This window comes from Lactuca sativa, chromosome 4, assembly GCF_002870075.4.
Source record: "Lactuca sativa cultivar Salinas chromosome 4, Lsat_Salinas_v11, whole genome shotgun sequence".
Lineage (NCBI taxonomy): Eukaryota > Viridiplantae > Streptophyta > Magnoliopsida > Asterales > Asteraceae > Lactuca > Lactuca sativa.
In genome coordinates this window covers 407189533-407207355 of record NC_056626.2, presented here as the reverse complement: position 1 = coordinate 407207355, position 17823 = coordinate 407189533, and the positions used below count along the sequence as shown (strand labels likewise).

General features: G+C 39.7%; 1 protein-coding gene across 1 annotated transcript; it reads left to right on the top strand.

The window, feature by feature from the left end:
• Positions 1 to 13618: 13618 nt before the first annotated feature.
• LOC111921735 (probable carboxylesterase 16) lies at positions 13619 to 15935 on the top strand. The gene is made up of 2 exons (XM_023917314.3): positions 13619 to 14856; positions 15054 to 15935. The coding sequence occupies exons 1-2, from the start codon at positions 14015 to 14017 to the stop codon at positions 15592 to 15594; spliced, it is 1383 nt and encodes a 460-aa protein (XP_023773082.1). The 5' UTR covers positions 13619 to 14014; the 3' UTR covers positions 15595 to 15935.
• The last annotated feature ends 1888 nt before the right edge of the window (positions 15936 to 17823 follow it).

Here is a 17823-nt window from a genome sequence, read left to right as displayed (position 1 = left end):
CACTCACTCGTGAATGCTACGGCTCCCCGCAGGCTTACATCACTCTCTCACTCGTCATGGGCTCTCCCCATGGTTTTTCCCTGATATTACAAAGTGATTACTCTCACCTGGATCTTTCCACTCTCTTACCACCCCGCAATTTCATTATTAAGCCATTACCATATTGAGCTCATTGAACTCATGCTCCGCGATCCATCATGGATAGGTGTACCCACCCTTTTCTGACGACAATTGTTGCAACAACGCACTTTCTCTCGATACAATTCACATTCTCGAACCAACCCTGACCGATGACAATTAGTTGATGGGTTCCCACCGGAACAATAAATATTTGATACTCCACCTATCATATCATAAACTCGAGTCTCAAAATAACCCAACAACTTAGGGCATCATACTCGGACACCCCGGTACACCATCACAGAATCTCGCAGTTACTAGCTACAACCATTTATGTTCTTCTCGCACAACTCATAACCTCATAATACTCTACTCACAAACTGAAACACGTAGAAATCGTCAAGGACTGAGATCACATTAACGATCATCCAAAACCCCATCCAATTACTTATCAAAACCCATGCGAAGCTACTCATAATAACTTTGAAATTAATTAACAAATCAAGTGCTTCTCCTCCCGGAGTATAAATACAATCTATACATCAAACTATCAAATCTCAACAATAGAAATTGGACCTCGACGAACCAACCGCCTCGAACTCAACCATTGCAACCCTGAAGAGTCCTTGACCAAAATTAGATCCTTGACCAATGGCTACTCGCCGTGGATACACTCGTTCTTTCCTGGACATGTACAATATACATAATCTCGCTCTGCGCCTTGCCTCATCCACCACTAAACCCAAGTCTCATATGGCCATACCACAGGTTCTTGACACCCAATCCTCTAATCCCCAAATTGAACAGAGTGATGATCCTCCCAACACAATACCATGTTCTCCCCCACTTAGGGTTCGAACCATCGCCCAATGTCATACCCAATTAACCACACTACAGACTGGCTCTCCAAATGTATCATTCCCAACTCAGGGGACGTACCACATATCACTCGACGACTTTCCGAAAAAAGACCAAACTAACTCCAAGTACCCCGAACCCCATATGTAAACCTCGGAATCCTCCCCATGTGACTGCCCCCAGTCACCTTGAAGCCTAAGACCGACACACCGCCGGATACCCCACTGTCCTGCATTAGTTCTGACTCAAAATCTGAAAACAATACACTATCACGCACTTCGACTCTGACTCCTCGCCCCGCTTCCCAAATCGGGAATTATTCATAAAAGCAATAGACCTCATTCTCATTGTCAATACACAATGTAGACCATGAGGGTCACCGCCCCGATATACTCCTTTTAACCACCGGGAACTGCTAATAAAAGTACCTCTCCCCCAATAAGGCGCCTCCTTGTTCTCATACATCTCATTCCCACTAATGACTCTTTCCTGGTATAAGAATACCTCGCAGCTAACATACTGCCCAAATACTCTGGTGAAAAGGTCACCACTCTTGCTACCCCACAGGTTTACCTCCAACTCTGGACCAAAAACTCAATATCCCTTCTGCTCCTCACAGAATTAGCACACTGTAGTCACAGGAAGTGGCATTTCCACTATCGGTCGACTGCGTAGCTCAAATTGTAATCCTCCATGAAGTACCACCTCTACTCATCCCTGAGTCTTGCGACTCCGACTGACATCTCATTTTCCCACATCAAGGTACACTCCCTTGAAGCTCGTCAACATGGCCCTCTAGCCTCACACTCTATCATATTTGATCTCAATCAGAATAACCGGTAACACCAGAATCACTAACCGCCACGAATCATGGTACTCAAACCATGTAATAACCTCTCATTCTGCTACTTAGAACCTCTGAAATTTTCTGTGTATCGAGTATGGGTCCTCTGCTTTCAGTAGTACGGGCCCATACTACCTGCCACATCTACCCATATTTTCCACACGGATCATCCCAGATTTCCTAAGTAGCTGCTCAGCCTCCTCAATCACCAATCCCGTCATACCTGAACTCTCTTCCACAAGTACTCTCCTCTATCAGCATACTCATCTGAAAAGTTCACTCCCTAGGCTCTTCCTAGGTTTCCACACTTCTCTGCCATCAGCTGCTGAAGAACTCCTTATGATGCCAACCATCTATCTCCTGAATATCTTCATATTCACTTGGTAGTTGACTCCCATCATCAAGAGTTCCACAAAGCACGGAGCAACCAGCATTTAGGCATCGAATAATCTCCACCATCACGTAAAACCACTCTAGGTTACAGCTCTACTTGCTCTACACACACTCAAGGTATCACCGAACTCAAGCAACCTTACCCTTTGCAGGTATCTGACTACTTCCTCAATAGGCTCCCCCAATACTCATCTAGGTATCTCTCCTATATTACTCCTCTACTCAAGGCTCTCTCTAAAAGATTCATGTTGGATACTCTTACTTCGCACATACTCAAAGCACATCACAGATAACAACTACTAGGCTAAAGCATCACAAATCAGGCAACTCTAGCCCTAATATATGAAATACCTAGCCAATCTTCTAACATGCATCACTAATATCTCAATAATAACTCATAACACAAATAAGTAAGGGTACTTTGGGAAATCACCGTTCAGACGCTGGCTGATTGTACACACCGCTCTTTCTCGTTTCCCTTAGCAACTCTTGCTCGTTTTAGAAAATCATTTCTTTTGAAAAATTTCCTCAAATCCTCAGTTTGAGTCCAGACATACCCAAAGGTGCATCCGAATCCCTCAAACCAAGGCTCTGATACCAACTTGAAACACCGTAAATTTTCAAACAATTTTTTTTTAATTTTTATTCTTAAATTCACATAAATGACATCAACACGTTTTACAAAATCTCAATATATCAATTATCAAAACACATGTTCACAATTATTTGAATAAAATCCAGGATCCTCAAAGAATAACTCTTTCTCTGGTGTGTACAATCAAGTCGGCGCCTTCCCGCGATTCTGAGAGAACCTGAAACACATATCACATAACACGGTAAGCACGGAGCTTAGTGACTTCCCCAAAATACCACACACAAGTAATTAGCCACTCGAGGCTATAGCTCTGTGAGACCTTCCGGTCAATGTGTCTCAGTGGAACCCTCCAGTCCTATAGCTCGTTGGACCCTCTGGTCCGGTCATATCTCGTTGGACCTACTGGCCCGGTCATAGCTCATTGGACCCACTGGTCCGGTCATAGCTCGTTGGACCCACTGGTCCCGTCATAGCTCATTCGACCCACTGGTCCAGTCAAAGCTCATTGGACCTACTGGTCCGGTCATAATATCACATAATATAGTACACAACACAAATCCCATAGTAATGCGTAACTCAATCAAGCACATAAGACCCTCTGGTCACACCAATTTACCGCTCTAGGTAAAGTATACTGAGAAGACTCACCTCGGATAGCGAACAGATCCTATAAATGCTACTGCTACACTCCGGTTTCTATCACTAAGCGAAACCCACAAATAAAACCCATTAGAATCTAAGACTAAACCTTCATATATTAAGTCTAAATATGGTCCATCAATCCGGTCCATAAATAACCCAAGCCCAATGGGCCCACTAAGGTATAATACCAAATGGGTCCATAAAAGCCCACTAATGGCCCATCTATGGCCCAATTTTCCAAATTGGGCCCACACCCTCATATGGGCCTTACCCTAAAGCCCATCTAAATATTCTAGTCCACATGGTTGCTCTTGGATGACCCATCAGTAGTCCAGCCATCAAATCCCAAAATAAAGGCCCAACTCAGGCCCAAGCAAAATTAGGGTTTTCTCATGAAATGACGATTAGGGTTAAGTGCTATCACTTAACCCATTAAGGACTTAACCCATTAAGTCCATTATTCCACTAAGCCATCACACAATGGAATCGGGATGAGTCACAACTTCAGTCCACTAGTCCAAACGCGGGTCCTAATAGGCTCAAACCAACAAACCCAAAATTAGGGTGTTCTAACCCAATCACAAAGCAGCCCAATCCAAAATTAAGTGCTTAGGCCTATTAGGGTTACACTAGATCGAGCACCACCCACTGTCTCCCCGGGCGGTGGTGATCGGCGACGGCTCATGGCGGCAGGCGGCGACAGCTCCAATGGTGGTGGTCACTTTTCCAGCCAAAACATCGCTCAAACAACATAATACGACCATTACACACCCAAAACACACACACTAAACGCACACACACAACCACCCACACGGTGGCAAGCGGTGATAGGGAGCGACAGCCACCACCTCACGGTGGTAGTGGTGGATTCTCTTGGTCCCCAGTAGAGCAAACACACCCATACGCTCGTAGACATGAGCTGAACACCGAATTTCACTAAATTCAACCACTTCAGGTGGCAGATGATGACTGGAAGCACAAAAACGGCGACCTAAGTCCACCGGCGACCATAGGCGCTAATCACAACGTCACATTCACAACGAGAATGAAAGAGAGAGGAGGTGGGTGACGTTATACTTACCGACAGCTTCCCATTCGCTAACACCCATCACATCGACTCCACAAGGCTCAACACTTCGGTCTCGGTGGTTCATTCAACTGACCAATTGCGTCTCCGGCAGTAGGGGTCGTGGTGGCGGCGATCAATGGTGAGATAGCAAGCGGTTTAAGGTGGCAGTCGGGCTTGGTGAATCGATCGGCGGCTGAGGAGTCTCACCTTGGCGGCTGAAGAAAAGATACTCTAGGTTAAGGTTTCCCAGCGTACATCACTTGAAACGGGAAGGAAACGAGCACCAGGTCAATACCCATGCTTATTCAAACATCCATCCATTCTTTACATATTTGACCCCTACTCCACCAAAACTTCTCAATATAAGTACCATATTTACCAATCAGCCCCCACCTTTAATAACTCCTTACAATACAAGTCCCAACAATTACCAACCGTCCCCCGCCTCTAGAAATATTTACAAGGTGGCCCATAAATTACACTTTAACCCTCGAAATCCATAATTTAAATCAATTTGCTCCCCAACACCAACACCCCAATCAATATTATTTAATTCAGAACTATTACAATTTTATAAATCTTTATCTACTCATTTAATCAATAACAGGATGTTACACTCAAACATCATACATCAATATAACAAGCTTAAATTGTTTTACATCATGTTCAAGTTCTCAACTTTTACACAAAAGAGACATCAGTAAGCTAATCCAAAAATACATCAAAATAATCTTGAGTCCGCGATCCACAACCTGCTTATCGGTTTCCTAAGAATACAAGTCGTTTGAAGAACGTCAACATAAAATATGTTGGTGAGTTCATAAGCATTTTTGTATAAAACTTGATGATAGTTTAGAAATCCAGAAAATCCAATATTTTCTTATCAAAATCGTTGTAAGTCTTGTTTAGTTGCATGTGTGTCTTAGTTCTTTTTTTTCAAAATTGAATAAAATCGTTCCTCCAGAAAATCCGATATTTTCTGATGTATAAAATAGTAGTTTTTAAAACAACAACACTTGTGTGAAAAGTCTCATTTAAGGTAATTCTAAACACAGTTGATTATAAACCCGAATGTAAAATTTGTATAATTACATTTCTGATATATTCTAGTGAGTCGTTATAACCATACTAATATGACGGAGTGCCCGTTATGACGTTCTTCAGGCGTCGGTTTCGTTTTAGACATTTGTCACCCTAGACTGGCCGGTCTAGCTGTAGCGAACAGCGAACGTGCGGGGTGTCAACCCCATATAGATCTATACACAAATTCTCGTTCCCCCCTCCAGGAGACTCTGGTTATAACTCTTACATGACTTTTAGGCGTACACTATTGTATATAATATATGTACTGTGAAGATTTGTCTGACTAGAATACTAACAGTTTCGAGTAAATCATTGAAACCCATTATTTACTAAATAAATAATAATAGTTGTACTCATTGACTAGATATTCTGTTTCGTGTTATTTGTTGAAAATAATCTGCTTTAAATATTTATCAAATCGATTTAGTATTAACAATGTTGGCAAAAATGGCTCTCCTCTCTATATATTACTTAAGTGAGACCCCATTTATCGGAAAATGTTAAGTTATGATTTGTGTAAAACTATGACTTGTGTGAAGTTATGACAGCAGCTTTATGACACGTGAATTTTTCTGTCATAAAGGCTCTGTTTGCATATATTTATGGTGAAATAACTTATATCAAAGTTTTATACATATCCCCCTAACAGTTTGCAAATAGTCATATATGGGACACAAAGTTCCAATTTGAAATTTCTAGACCTAGTATCAACATCTCAAGGTTTATTTCAGCAACTTTTATTTCTAGTTAGGAAAAGCATGGATATAAGGGTGCATGTTGAACACTCCCCAAAACTTGGGAGGCTCCATTTGTAAATTTTATTGTTCATGTAGTGATTTAAAATATTATTTGTTTTCATGGGTTCTGTGAAACCTCATGTTCACAGAGAGTTTGCATAAAATAAAATATAATAATATTTCAACATACATATCAAACACACGTATTCATGCAATCATTCAAGAATTTAGAACATTCAAGAATTTAGAACAAGAGGTGACCTTTACTCTCCTCCAACATCAATAAAAACTTAGGAAAAAGGGTGGGGTATGAAGCTCACCTTGGTTTGTTTGCTGGGTGGATTTGAAGAGTGATGTGGAAGTTTCCAACTCCAAAACTGTGGAGATTCTTAAATCTCTAGAGTATTCTAAGAATAATTTTTGTGTGTAAGTATAATGAAATCTTAGAAATAATATGAAGAATCACTAGTAAAAGGGCATGGATACTTACAAAAATTCTGGAAATATTCCTTGAAGAAATGAAGCTTAAGTCTTGAAGGAGTTTGAGAGAATTCTTATGAGTTTACTGGAGGAGGAAGTAAGAAGTGAAGTATGGGGGAAGGAGGTTCGCGTATTCAAAAGGAAGGATAAGGGGTGACTTGACATTTGCATGGAAAACTGGTGGGTAAAGCTTAGTTTCTAAGGGTAATGTGTGTTTAACTGGGATCTGTATGGGAAAATGGAGGATTTAGCATCACATCATAAAGTCAAACCCCTTTTATTTGCTTAGAATCTCCTTAAAATCTTGGGTTCTATTTTATATAAATATATTAAAATAATTGATTTTGGCATAAAATAGTGGTTTAAGGGGTCTAAGATAGGAAAATACGAGTTTGGTATGATTTTCCGACGTCAAAATGCCTTAAAATGATTTAAAAAAAGGTCCAAAATGGCAAAAATCCGGAGTAAAAATTCAATTTCCGGAGGCACATAAAGAATTCCGAAGCTACTCCTCAAGTTCCGGAGTGAAGGGTCAGGTCTGCAAGGTTCTGAAGGTCTTGAGAAGGAGTCCGGAGTCACTTTTCAAGTTCCAGAGTCATTTATGAAGTTCCGGAGTCATCCTCGAATCCGGAGTTAGGTGCGATATCAACAGGTCCGGTCCGGCCAGGGATTTCTGAAGCGACGCGAGGCTAGAAGATCCGGACTGAAGATTCCGAAGCGGGTCTATTCCGGAGTGAAGCAAGAGGGTCCGAAGCAAGGCTTCACCCTTCCGGAGCAGGTAAGATCTGAATCAAAGGGGGGGAGTTCCGAAAATGTGCTTCCTCTTGGCTCCTAAGAAGGCATTTCGGACAAGAGGTTCCGAACCAAGAGGGTTCCGAACCAAGAGGCCCTTTTTGGGTTTTCCTCTTTGATTTTGGGTTGTTTTCGACTGAGGAAGGTACATAGAGAGATTTGGGAGATATTTCATATACTTGGAGAGATTTGGGAGAGATTTCATATTCTTGGAGAGATTTGGGAGAGATTTCACATACTAGGAGAGATTTGATATTCTTGGAGAGATTTGGGTGAGACTTCATATTTTTAGGAGAGATTTGATATTCTTGGAGAGATTTGGGAAAGAGAGATATAGTGGGAGAGATTGAGAGAGACTTTGTTGGGAGCCCTTATTAATGTTTTTCTTCGGAGTGTAAGGTCCTTAGAATTAGTTTCATTCTATTTTGAGTGCCATACACCCCGAAGGGTACTTAATAGTACTTTTTAGAGTCGTTACTTCCCTAGATCTGCTTAGGGTTTTAAATTTTGTACATAAGGGACCCTCAAGTGTTACTTTGCATTAGAACTTATAGTCATACATTAATAAACATAAATAAATCCCTAACATATAACACTAGTTGAGTTAACCGAGTTGACTTGTTGACCTTGACTTGACTTTGACTTGACCCAAAGCTTGCCGGTTGTCACAAGTATAAAAGTCTTAACCTTGATTACTTCTGTTGTAGATCTAGTTTGGGTGGTATTGTTATGTTTTGGTCCCAAGATTGTGGTTCTTGTGAATAGAAGTTGCTCCTGAACCTCTGAGCCTCATATTTGGTCCTTATTGAGGTCATTAGGTAATAAATTTTGGATCTTGAGGAGTATTATCCTTTCATGCAAGAATTGGTGACCTTTTTATGAAGTTAGAAAGCTTGGATTGTGGTTTGGACCCTCATTAAGCCATGCAAAGTCATAAATTCAAGAACTTTATGACTTAAGACACCCCTTAAGGTTCAGATCTATGTTTGGATGTTTGATCTTAACCATTAAGAGCTTATTATGAGTTTTGGCCCTTTGATTAGTACGTTGGGCGTATATGGGCGTACACTCAACGTAATGCATGGATTCGTCAAGTTACACTTCAGTGACTTGTACGTTGTGTAGCGGCGGTCCATGCATGGGGCGTACGCTTCTGGTACGCGGGACGTACTCTTGGGTAGTTCATTTCAGGCTTTTTGGGCCTTGGGCCTATTGGAGGTTGGGCTATGGATTATTGGACCAGATATGCGAAGGGTAAAATGGTCTTTTATCCATTGGAAAAATAAAATATACATTGGACCATGGATTTTGGGAGTTTTCTTAATTTTTGATTGATGATAATGGTTATGTTCAATGTGAGGCTTCCGGTAGCAGCAAAGCGTGTGTCTCGGTTATCTCAGATTGAGGTGAGTCTCCTCACTGTGTTTGGCGGGTCGAAGGCACCAATGCCGACTCATGAATTATTATGGTTAGGATGTTAGTTGTCTGTGTGACTCTTGCATGTGTGGGTCTAATGCCAGGCGGGGCCTGGTGAGTGTATTGTATGTTATTTATCTTAGTGATTCATGCATGTGTTTTATGTATATATATATATATATATATATATATATATATATATATATATATATATATATATATCGGGTGAGACTCGATGCCAGGCGGGGCCTGATGAGTATGATTGGGCGAGGCTCATTTCATGTTACTGATAGATCTGTTCCAAGTGGGGCCCAATGTCGAGTGGGGTCTGATGATTGTTGGGCAAGGCCCAATGTATGTATGGTATACTGTTTTGGGGAATTCACTGAGCTTCGTGCTTACGATTTTTAGTTTATGTTTTAGGTACTTCCCGATCAAAGGGGAAGAGCTCGGGATGATCGCATCACACACACCATGATTTCCGCTTTATTTGACTCTAATGTATTGGAATGATTGAGTGACATACTCTGATTTTCTTTTATGGCTTTATGAACACGTTTTGGTTGATGGGTTTATTGTTATGAAAACGAAATTTTTGGTTCATATTTTGGGCGTTAGAGATGCGTATAGTCATGTCGGTTTAATCGTGAAACTTCGAAGAAACACAAATACTTCATACGAAGTCGGATCTAAGCATTCTAATATCTATGGAAGTCGTATCAACATTTCCTACATGTTTTTGAAGATTACTTGGGCTAAAGAGTAATATATTTCTACTTTGAATTTTGTAAACAATGGTTTATATTGAGTCCTATGAAACGGTAAAAATGGGATGTTACACCCTAAATCCGAGTTCAAGGTGTTTTAATATAAAGGAAACACTGAAAGATCATGGGCTTGAGCTGCATCGCTTGTCACGTCATGACCATATAAATGTCACGTCGTGATATTGCTCCGGATACGCGTTCTCAAATTGGCTTTTCACGTCGTGACCACCCTATGGTCACGTCGTGACATCCAATTTTTCCTAAAAAACGTGCTCTTGACCCCTTAAAGCCCTATACTTATCTAATCTAGAACACAGGTGTTACATACCAGCTGCCCAACCAAGATCTTAGATGAAAAAGGAACTAGAAAACATCTTAGCAAGAGGTAAAGAAGTTTACAACTCAACAAACTAGACATAAAATAACAAGCATGAAAATCCCGCTAAATGCATAAATCTGATGATTTCGGGGTTGCCGGAGGCAGCTCCGACCTCCGCAACGATGGAACGAGACAAGGATGATGCAGGGGAGGGAATCGGGGATCAAACATACCCTGGGTGTGGCTGAAATCGAGCTCAATGCGTCTTCTTCCTCACAAAAACCCTAGTCAACACTCATTCCTTTTTCAATATTTTCTCTCGGGTCTGCTACCTAAAAAAGGGAGAGGAATAATTCAAATGGTCCAAGGGTGAGACTTTCAAGTTCTTGCATGTCCATATCGAGTAAAAGGTCCCGACATGTTGCTGCATCCATGAACCAGACTCCAACTTTCAGCTTTTGACACATTAGGTCCCTCGGGGTTGCCATAAAAATGGATTCTACCCCGTATTCGATTTAACTTAATCAAAATGGTTTCAAAAAAGTACAATTCACACCCTAGACATACATATATATAATATTTAATCAAAATAAATTTATTATTATTATTATTATTATTATTATTATTATTATTATTATTATTTCTTTTATTATTTTTATTATTATTTCTATTGTTTTTAAACAATAAAAGAATTTCATACCGGCAATCGGCATACTACACCGACAAACAAGGAAATCACCACTAACATACAAACTACATTCCAAATTATCTTCAAATGGGCAAATCTCAGTTTTACATACTTTTGAACTGTAAGAGTATATTAGCCTTAATTTACCTCTTTTACCAGAAAAGGAAATGTCACGGTAATGATACATGATACACTGAAACCCTCATAACCCAAATATGAACAATTGTATGTACCAAAAATTTAGTCTGTGAGACCAGTGGTGACAATGAGAAAGTCGAGAACATGGAGAAGAGATGAGATGTTGGTGTTTCATATTGGACAAGAACCAAAACTAAACAAAACATTTTCATAAAAATGTTTTTTGTAAGAATTTTTATGTATTCAAACCAAAGAAAACAACACACCACAAATCAAGTTGGACCAAGCTTGTTGGCAACCGTTTTAGGCTTTTGTCCATTTTGTCATTGGGTTATATTTTAAGAATGCCTACATACCCGTACGTAGGGACGCACATTTGACCTGAAGGACTGGACCGGACTACACAAAAAACGGAACTGAGGTATTCAATTTGGTTCGGATTCTCCATTTCCCATTAAATCAATTTTCAGTTCTTCGTTTCTTGTTCGGTTCGGTTCGGTTCGGTTCGGTCCGGATCCGAAACCAAACACATTCCTAAAGAGCACATTTATTTACAGAACAGAACCGAAAACGAACATAATTACTTGGTTCAGTTTTCGATTCTTTATTTTTCAGTAAATCGGTTCCTAAGAGCATTCATAATGGTGAGTTGAATGAGGTGGCAAGTCCATGTGTAATTCAATGAATGAAACTCAACCATTATGAGATGTCACCTTGGCATTCAATGGATTTGGAGTTTAATGACCATTGAACTCTTCAATGGGAAAAAAGGAAAGTTTTAATTCTTAAATATTACTATAAATTACATTTTGTAACATTCTATTGAACTTTATAGAGTTCAATGCATTGTAGAGAAAAAAAATAATAGAGTTGTATTTTTTTTTTTCAAATTCAAACTTCCCATTTTTTTTATTTTTTATATTAAAAGTTTTTTTTAATTGTCATCGTACAATGAGTGAGATGACAAACGGGCAACAAGTTGCGCCGCTAAGCCTTTTTGAATGGTAAAACTAATTCTTTTAAAGACTACATCCGAAGATCTAGGGGATATAACATTACTATGCATGATTCGTTGAACTCTTTTAAGAAGCTCTACGGCATCCGATGCGAGGAAACCAAACGTATCAAATGCAAATGGTATGAACACGTATTGATTTTCCATGCACGATTTCTCATGTTTGGTGACTTTGCATGTAGCTGCTTTTAAAGCAGTCTGTCCCGCTGTGAAACCCCCAGTAGGGGTGTTCAAAACCGGATATCCGAAAATTCGGATATCTGAATTTCGGATATCTGAAAATTCAGATAGTTGATTATTGATATCCGAATCCGTATCCAAAATTTCGGATACGGATTCGGATATTAAACCGGATATCCGAATTTCATTAGTTTTAAATAAAGAAAATAAACTCTCCAAGAACAAGAACGTTTTCGTGCATTTGTTAGGTATAATAAGACTTCATTTGGTCCGATTAAATGCAAGTTACCTCATGATACCTGAAGATCTTGAGAAATCAAACTCAAATTACTAAAATCAACATAAAAATGTAACATTTATACTATCCTCACTTTGCGTACCAAGTAAAAATGTTAATAATTTGTCTTTTTGAATTTCAAATGAAAAAACCCAATGCATTAAAGTTATTTTTAATAATTTTTTATATTATATATTTCGGATTTCGGATATCCGAAATATCCGAAATTTTCACATTTTAATATCCGTATCCGAATCCGAAAAATCGAATATCTGAATTTCGGGTATCCGAATTTTTGGATATCCGATTTTTCAGGTATTTTCGGATCGGATTTTTCGGATCGGATGTCCGGATGCGGATATTTTTGACCACCCCTAACCCCCAGCCCTCAGGCCACGAAAGGGGATACCCCTGTAAGATCAACACATGCGTGTTTCCCCCCGATCCATCCAAAAATCAAAATGTCAGCCTGTCTGAGGGTTGACCTTCCTTCTGTCGGGTCAGTCAAGAAATTAGCAAGTGCCTCTTTCTTAGCGGAAACTCCGACACGTTTAAATATATCAAACAAAACATCCCTAACCATATCATGTCTGTATTTGAACCCCATGATTTCTTTACAGTGAACTGCATGTTCTCCAAAAGAGTCCAAACATGCCTTGTGACACACTGGACAAATCTCGTCAGCTGGGAATACGAGAATCATGAGTCGATATTTGAGGATAGTACGATACTCCACGGGAGACATGTGTTGGTCAAGCTCATCTATAGGGATAGTCAGAAGAAAATCTTGAGCATGTGGTGCACGTAACCACTAGAAAACCGTTTTCTGCCGAGTCGTCATGTCGAGATGCACTTCCATATCTTGGACAATTTTACGAAAAAGGACACTCGTCAATGTGTTATGGGATTTAAGGAGGGGGCGGTGTATTGATTGTAGAATGATGATATGGCAACCATTGAGCTCTATAGAATTCAATGCGTTGTGGATGCCCTAATCAAGATCGATGCTCGTCCCTAGCCATAGCCATAGGAACTAGGAATAACTCTATTGTGTTGGAATGGGATTCCAAAAAAGCTTGTAAATGAAACAAAGGCGATTCAATTGTACAACACGTAAAGCGTGATCCATTATACCAAGCAAGACGTGCGTCGTATTCTTCATTACCTTCCACTAGCCGCCTATCACTTTGTGTACGCTAGCCTATCTCACTCCCGAATTTTAAGGCAAAAACAAACAATCCCTAAAAATGCCAAAATACGACACAGCGCAAATGTGAGTGTGCGCGCCTGGCACATCATTCGACCCGATTCACCACTCTCTCTCTCTCTCTCTCTCTCTCTCTCTCTCTCTCTCTCTCTCTCTCCACATCCGCCATTGAAGAAGCTTTCGATTGCTGAGAAGATTCCTCACTCGACGATCGGAAATAATCTTTATTCGATGTGATAAATCTTTTCACATTGTTTGATTTGTGATGAATGGATCTCAAAACCCATAGAGAGGGGGATTAACTCTGTGCATTTAGGGTTTGTGGAAGCAAATAAAGATTTAGGGGATTGGGATAGTGTGTGTGTGCGCGTCTGATAGAGAGCGAGGGAGAGAAATGCCTAGCGTTGCTGTGAAATTATACAGTGTGTTTTTTAAATTGATATTGAAGCGACGGTTACAGAATCGAATCCAGAACCCTAATTTAAACGATGAGACGAATAGCTCATTTGGCGTTACGTCACGTCCTGAAGAGACGATCGTGGCTGCAAATCCTTTGTTTACCGACGGCGTTGCTACCAAAGACATCCATATAGATCCTTCTTCATGTCTCTCAATTCGTATCTTCCTTCCTGAAACGTGTCTCGTCTTGCCAGATTCCGATGTTGATAGGCTTAGGGCGAAGAGATCGGAACTTGAATCCAGATCCTTTCCAAGCAATTCGGAAAATGGCATTCCTCGGCGTAACAGTTACGGTTCCGCAGATGCGTATAGTGTTTCGGCAACTCCAAGCAATCGGAGGAGTAGTTATTGCAATGGTTTTAGTACGGATGACCTGAATTTGAAATCGGAGAATGGTGTTTACAGAGGTTATTCTCCGTTCACTCACAGATGTCGGAAACTGCCTCTGATGGTTCAGTTTCATGGAGGAGGGTTTGTGGCAGGAAGCTGTGATTCAGCGGCTAATGACTTCTTTTGTCGGAGGATTGCTAAAATGTGTGATGTGATCGTTGTAGCTGTTGGATACAGGCTTGCACCTGAGAATCGATATCCAGCTGCCTTTGAGGATGGGATAAAAGTGCTCCATTGGTTGGCGAAACAGGCAAATTTAGCAGAATGTGGCAAATCCCTAGGGAGATCACCTGATTCCAGAAAGTCAGATGTTCAAGGGCATATTGCAGATGCATTTGGGGCTTCTTTGGTTGAGCCTTGGCTAGCTGCGCATGGAGATCCATCCAGGTACCTTCCTATCACCTCCTTCTGTATCTGTATCTGTATATGTGCTAATGTGAATTTTTTGTTATAACAAACTATAAAGCTGAAGTGACTACCATCTGTATCTTAAGAATCAAAAGCTTAACACAATCATGAGATACGAGGTTTTGATTTCTTGTTGTCAAGTATATTTGGTTTGTAACAAGATGACACTGAAACAGATGTGTTCTTCTTGGTGTGAGTTGTGGTGCAAACATTGCTGATTACGTGGCTCGCAAATCAGTGGAATCTGCTAAACAACTTGACCCAGTGAAGGTGGTGGCCCAAGTTCTGATGTACCCTTTCTTCATTGGAAATACCCCTACACGTTCTGAGATAAAACTATCAAACTCATATTTTTTTGATAAATCCATGAGCATACTCGCATGGAAACTCTTCCTCCCTGAAGAACAGTTCAACCTAGACCACCCTGCAGCCAATCCCCTCATACCCAACAGAGGCGGGCCCCCTCTGAAGCGAATGCCCCCTACATTAACAGTTGTGGCAGAACATGATTGGATGAGAGATCGGGCGATTGCATACGCACAGGAGTTGAAGAAGGTGAATGTGGATGCACCTGTTCTTGATTACAAGGACTGTGTTCATGAATTTGCTACTCTTGACATGCTTCTTAGGACACCTGAAGCACAGGCTTGTGCAGAGGACATTGCTATATGGGTGAAGAAATATATCTCACTTAGAGGTCATGAGTTTTCGTATTAGCAAAACGGACTTTTTAAGGGAGGAGGAGATAGATATCATACATAGAGGCACGCATGGTTTTGTTCTGTTTTTTTTTGGTAAGATCACACGATTTGATTTTCGTGAGAGTATAGATTGAGTTATATGAGATATAATACCTACCTACCCATTTTGGTTCATCCCATCCATGTGCTCCATGTTGGTGGATAGATTTGGTTTCCCTTGTAAAACTAGTGTAACATTTGTACCCATGGATTATTATATCCACATGAATCTCTCTCATCTTGTGTTTATTCTTCATGTTTCACTTCCATTGTATGTCTCCAGTATTATATGTGAGGTCATTTTTATTCATTAGTTTATAGCTTGGTTCTTGGGGTAGTATATACTTGCATAAAGGTCAAGGGCTTTAGTGTTAATTCCAATGTGGATTGGACTTGATGCAGGCCCGTGTGTGTACCCAAGTTACATTCTCTTATGCAAGCTCGTGTACAAGTTTCAAGTAGTCATCTAATTCTAAAATCTTTTGGAAGATCTATCTAACTTTGCAAAAGCTGCAGCCAATATTGTTTTATCTATATCAAATCTAAACTCAAAATGGACTAAAACGACTATAACATCCTTGTGTAAAAGTTTCAAGTAGTAGTGTATTGAACTATTGATAAGGATGTGGAAAACATAATTTTACGTTAGAATTGATTAAACTTGAAATATAGTTATATATTGACAAGGATGTATACATGCACAAATGAAAAAAAAAAAAAAAACACTTTTACGTTATAACTTATTACATTTGAAATATAATTATGAAATGTAATCTAAACATAAACGTATCATATCAACATCTTATCAGCTGGTTAAAAAGTCTTATCAACAACCGACCCCAATCCATACATTAAACCAAGAAAAATGTTATTTGACAGTCCAATGTGCATCATCACACTGACATTCTAGGAGCAACAATATCTAAAGCATAATATGATGTCGATCAATATAGATAAAAAAAAGCCATCTAAATGTCTGTTGTATAATCAAATTAGACCAACATAGAAAAATTACATCATATGAAAGCCACTCTTAATCAAAGTCCCCACATATGGATTTCCAAATATCCATCAACGTTTCCTCAACTTTCGGTCGTTGACTCGTAATAACTACTTTGCATAAGATATAACACATAATCAAATGGTTCCCTTCCACATCAATAGGGACATTTGGCTAGCGGTAGGCTAGAGTGGTGGATATCGTGGTGGGAATCGAGCAACCCTAATTTGGTTAATGAAATGGTTGTTAGGTGTAAAAAAACATAAGAAAAAGTCTATCATGATTATCAAAATCAACTTTGAGAAGGCCTATGATTGTAGTTCGTGGGGTTTTTTGTTTAAAATTATGATGCTTATGGACTTTGGTCCCATGTGCTTGTGAATGGAAGTCCTACCAAAGAATTCACTTTGAAAGATGCCTTTGTCAGGAAGATCTATTGTCTCATGTTCTTTTCATTCTTGTTATGGAGGCCTAAATGTCGTGATTCATGATGTCATGGATGCAAGTTTATTTAAGCATGTTAAAGTGGGCAAGGATGAGGCGTCTACTGCTCATCTTTTTTAGATGATGCGTTTTTTTCAGGTATGTGGTTGAAAAGTAATGTGGAGAATATGGTTTCGGTGTTCCACTGTTTTCATAAAGCTTTAGGCATAAGGATCAATCTCCAGAAATTGTATGACATTGGTGTGGCGTTTGGTGGTGTGCATAGATGGCGACAGATACATGCTGAGATTCAAACTCTTTCCCATTTTCTTATCTTGGAATTCCTATCGGTCAGAATATACAAAGACATCATAGTTTGTATTTTCTTTTGGAAATGTTTAAAAAGAAATTAAATGGGTGGAAAGTTAAGATGTTATTAATCGGAGGTAGATGCACTTTGATAAAGTCGGTGCTCGATGCTCTTAGTATATATTGTTGTTCTATTTTTAAATTCTTAGTTAAAGTTTTTTGACTTTTAAAATTTGCGAGGGCAAAGTCTTTATGGTGTGGTGATGTAGACGAGAAAAAAATATTGTGGGTTATTTGGAGTCTTTCTATGGCCTCAAAACAAAAGGGTGTGTTTGGTATAGGGAGCCATGATAGCTTTTAAATTTAATAGTGCCCAACTTTTGAATTGGAGGTGGGGATTTGTCAAGAATCTTAGGGCTTTGTGGGTCAAGGTGGTCAAATACTTGCATGCTGAAGGTGGCAGGTTTATAGGGG

Coding starts and splice junctions, on each gene's coding strand:
- LOC111921735 (XM_023917314.3), top strand. CDS start 14,015: ATGCCTAGCGTTGCTGTGAAATTATACAGTGTGTTTTTTAAATTGATA. Junction 14,857..15,053: donor GCGCATGGAGATCCATCCAG/GTACCTTCCTAT, acceptor ACACTGAAACAG/ATGTGTTCTTCTTGGTGTGA.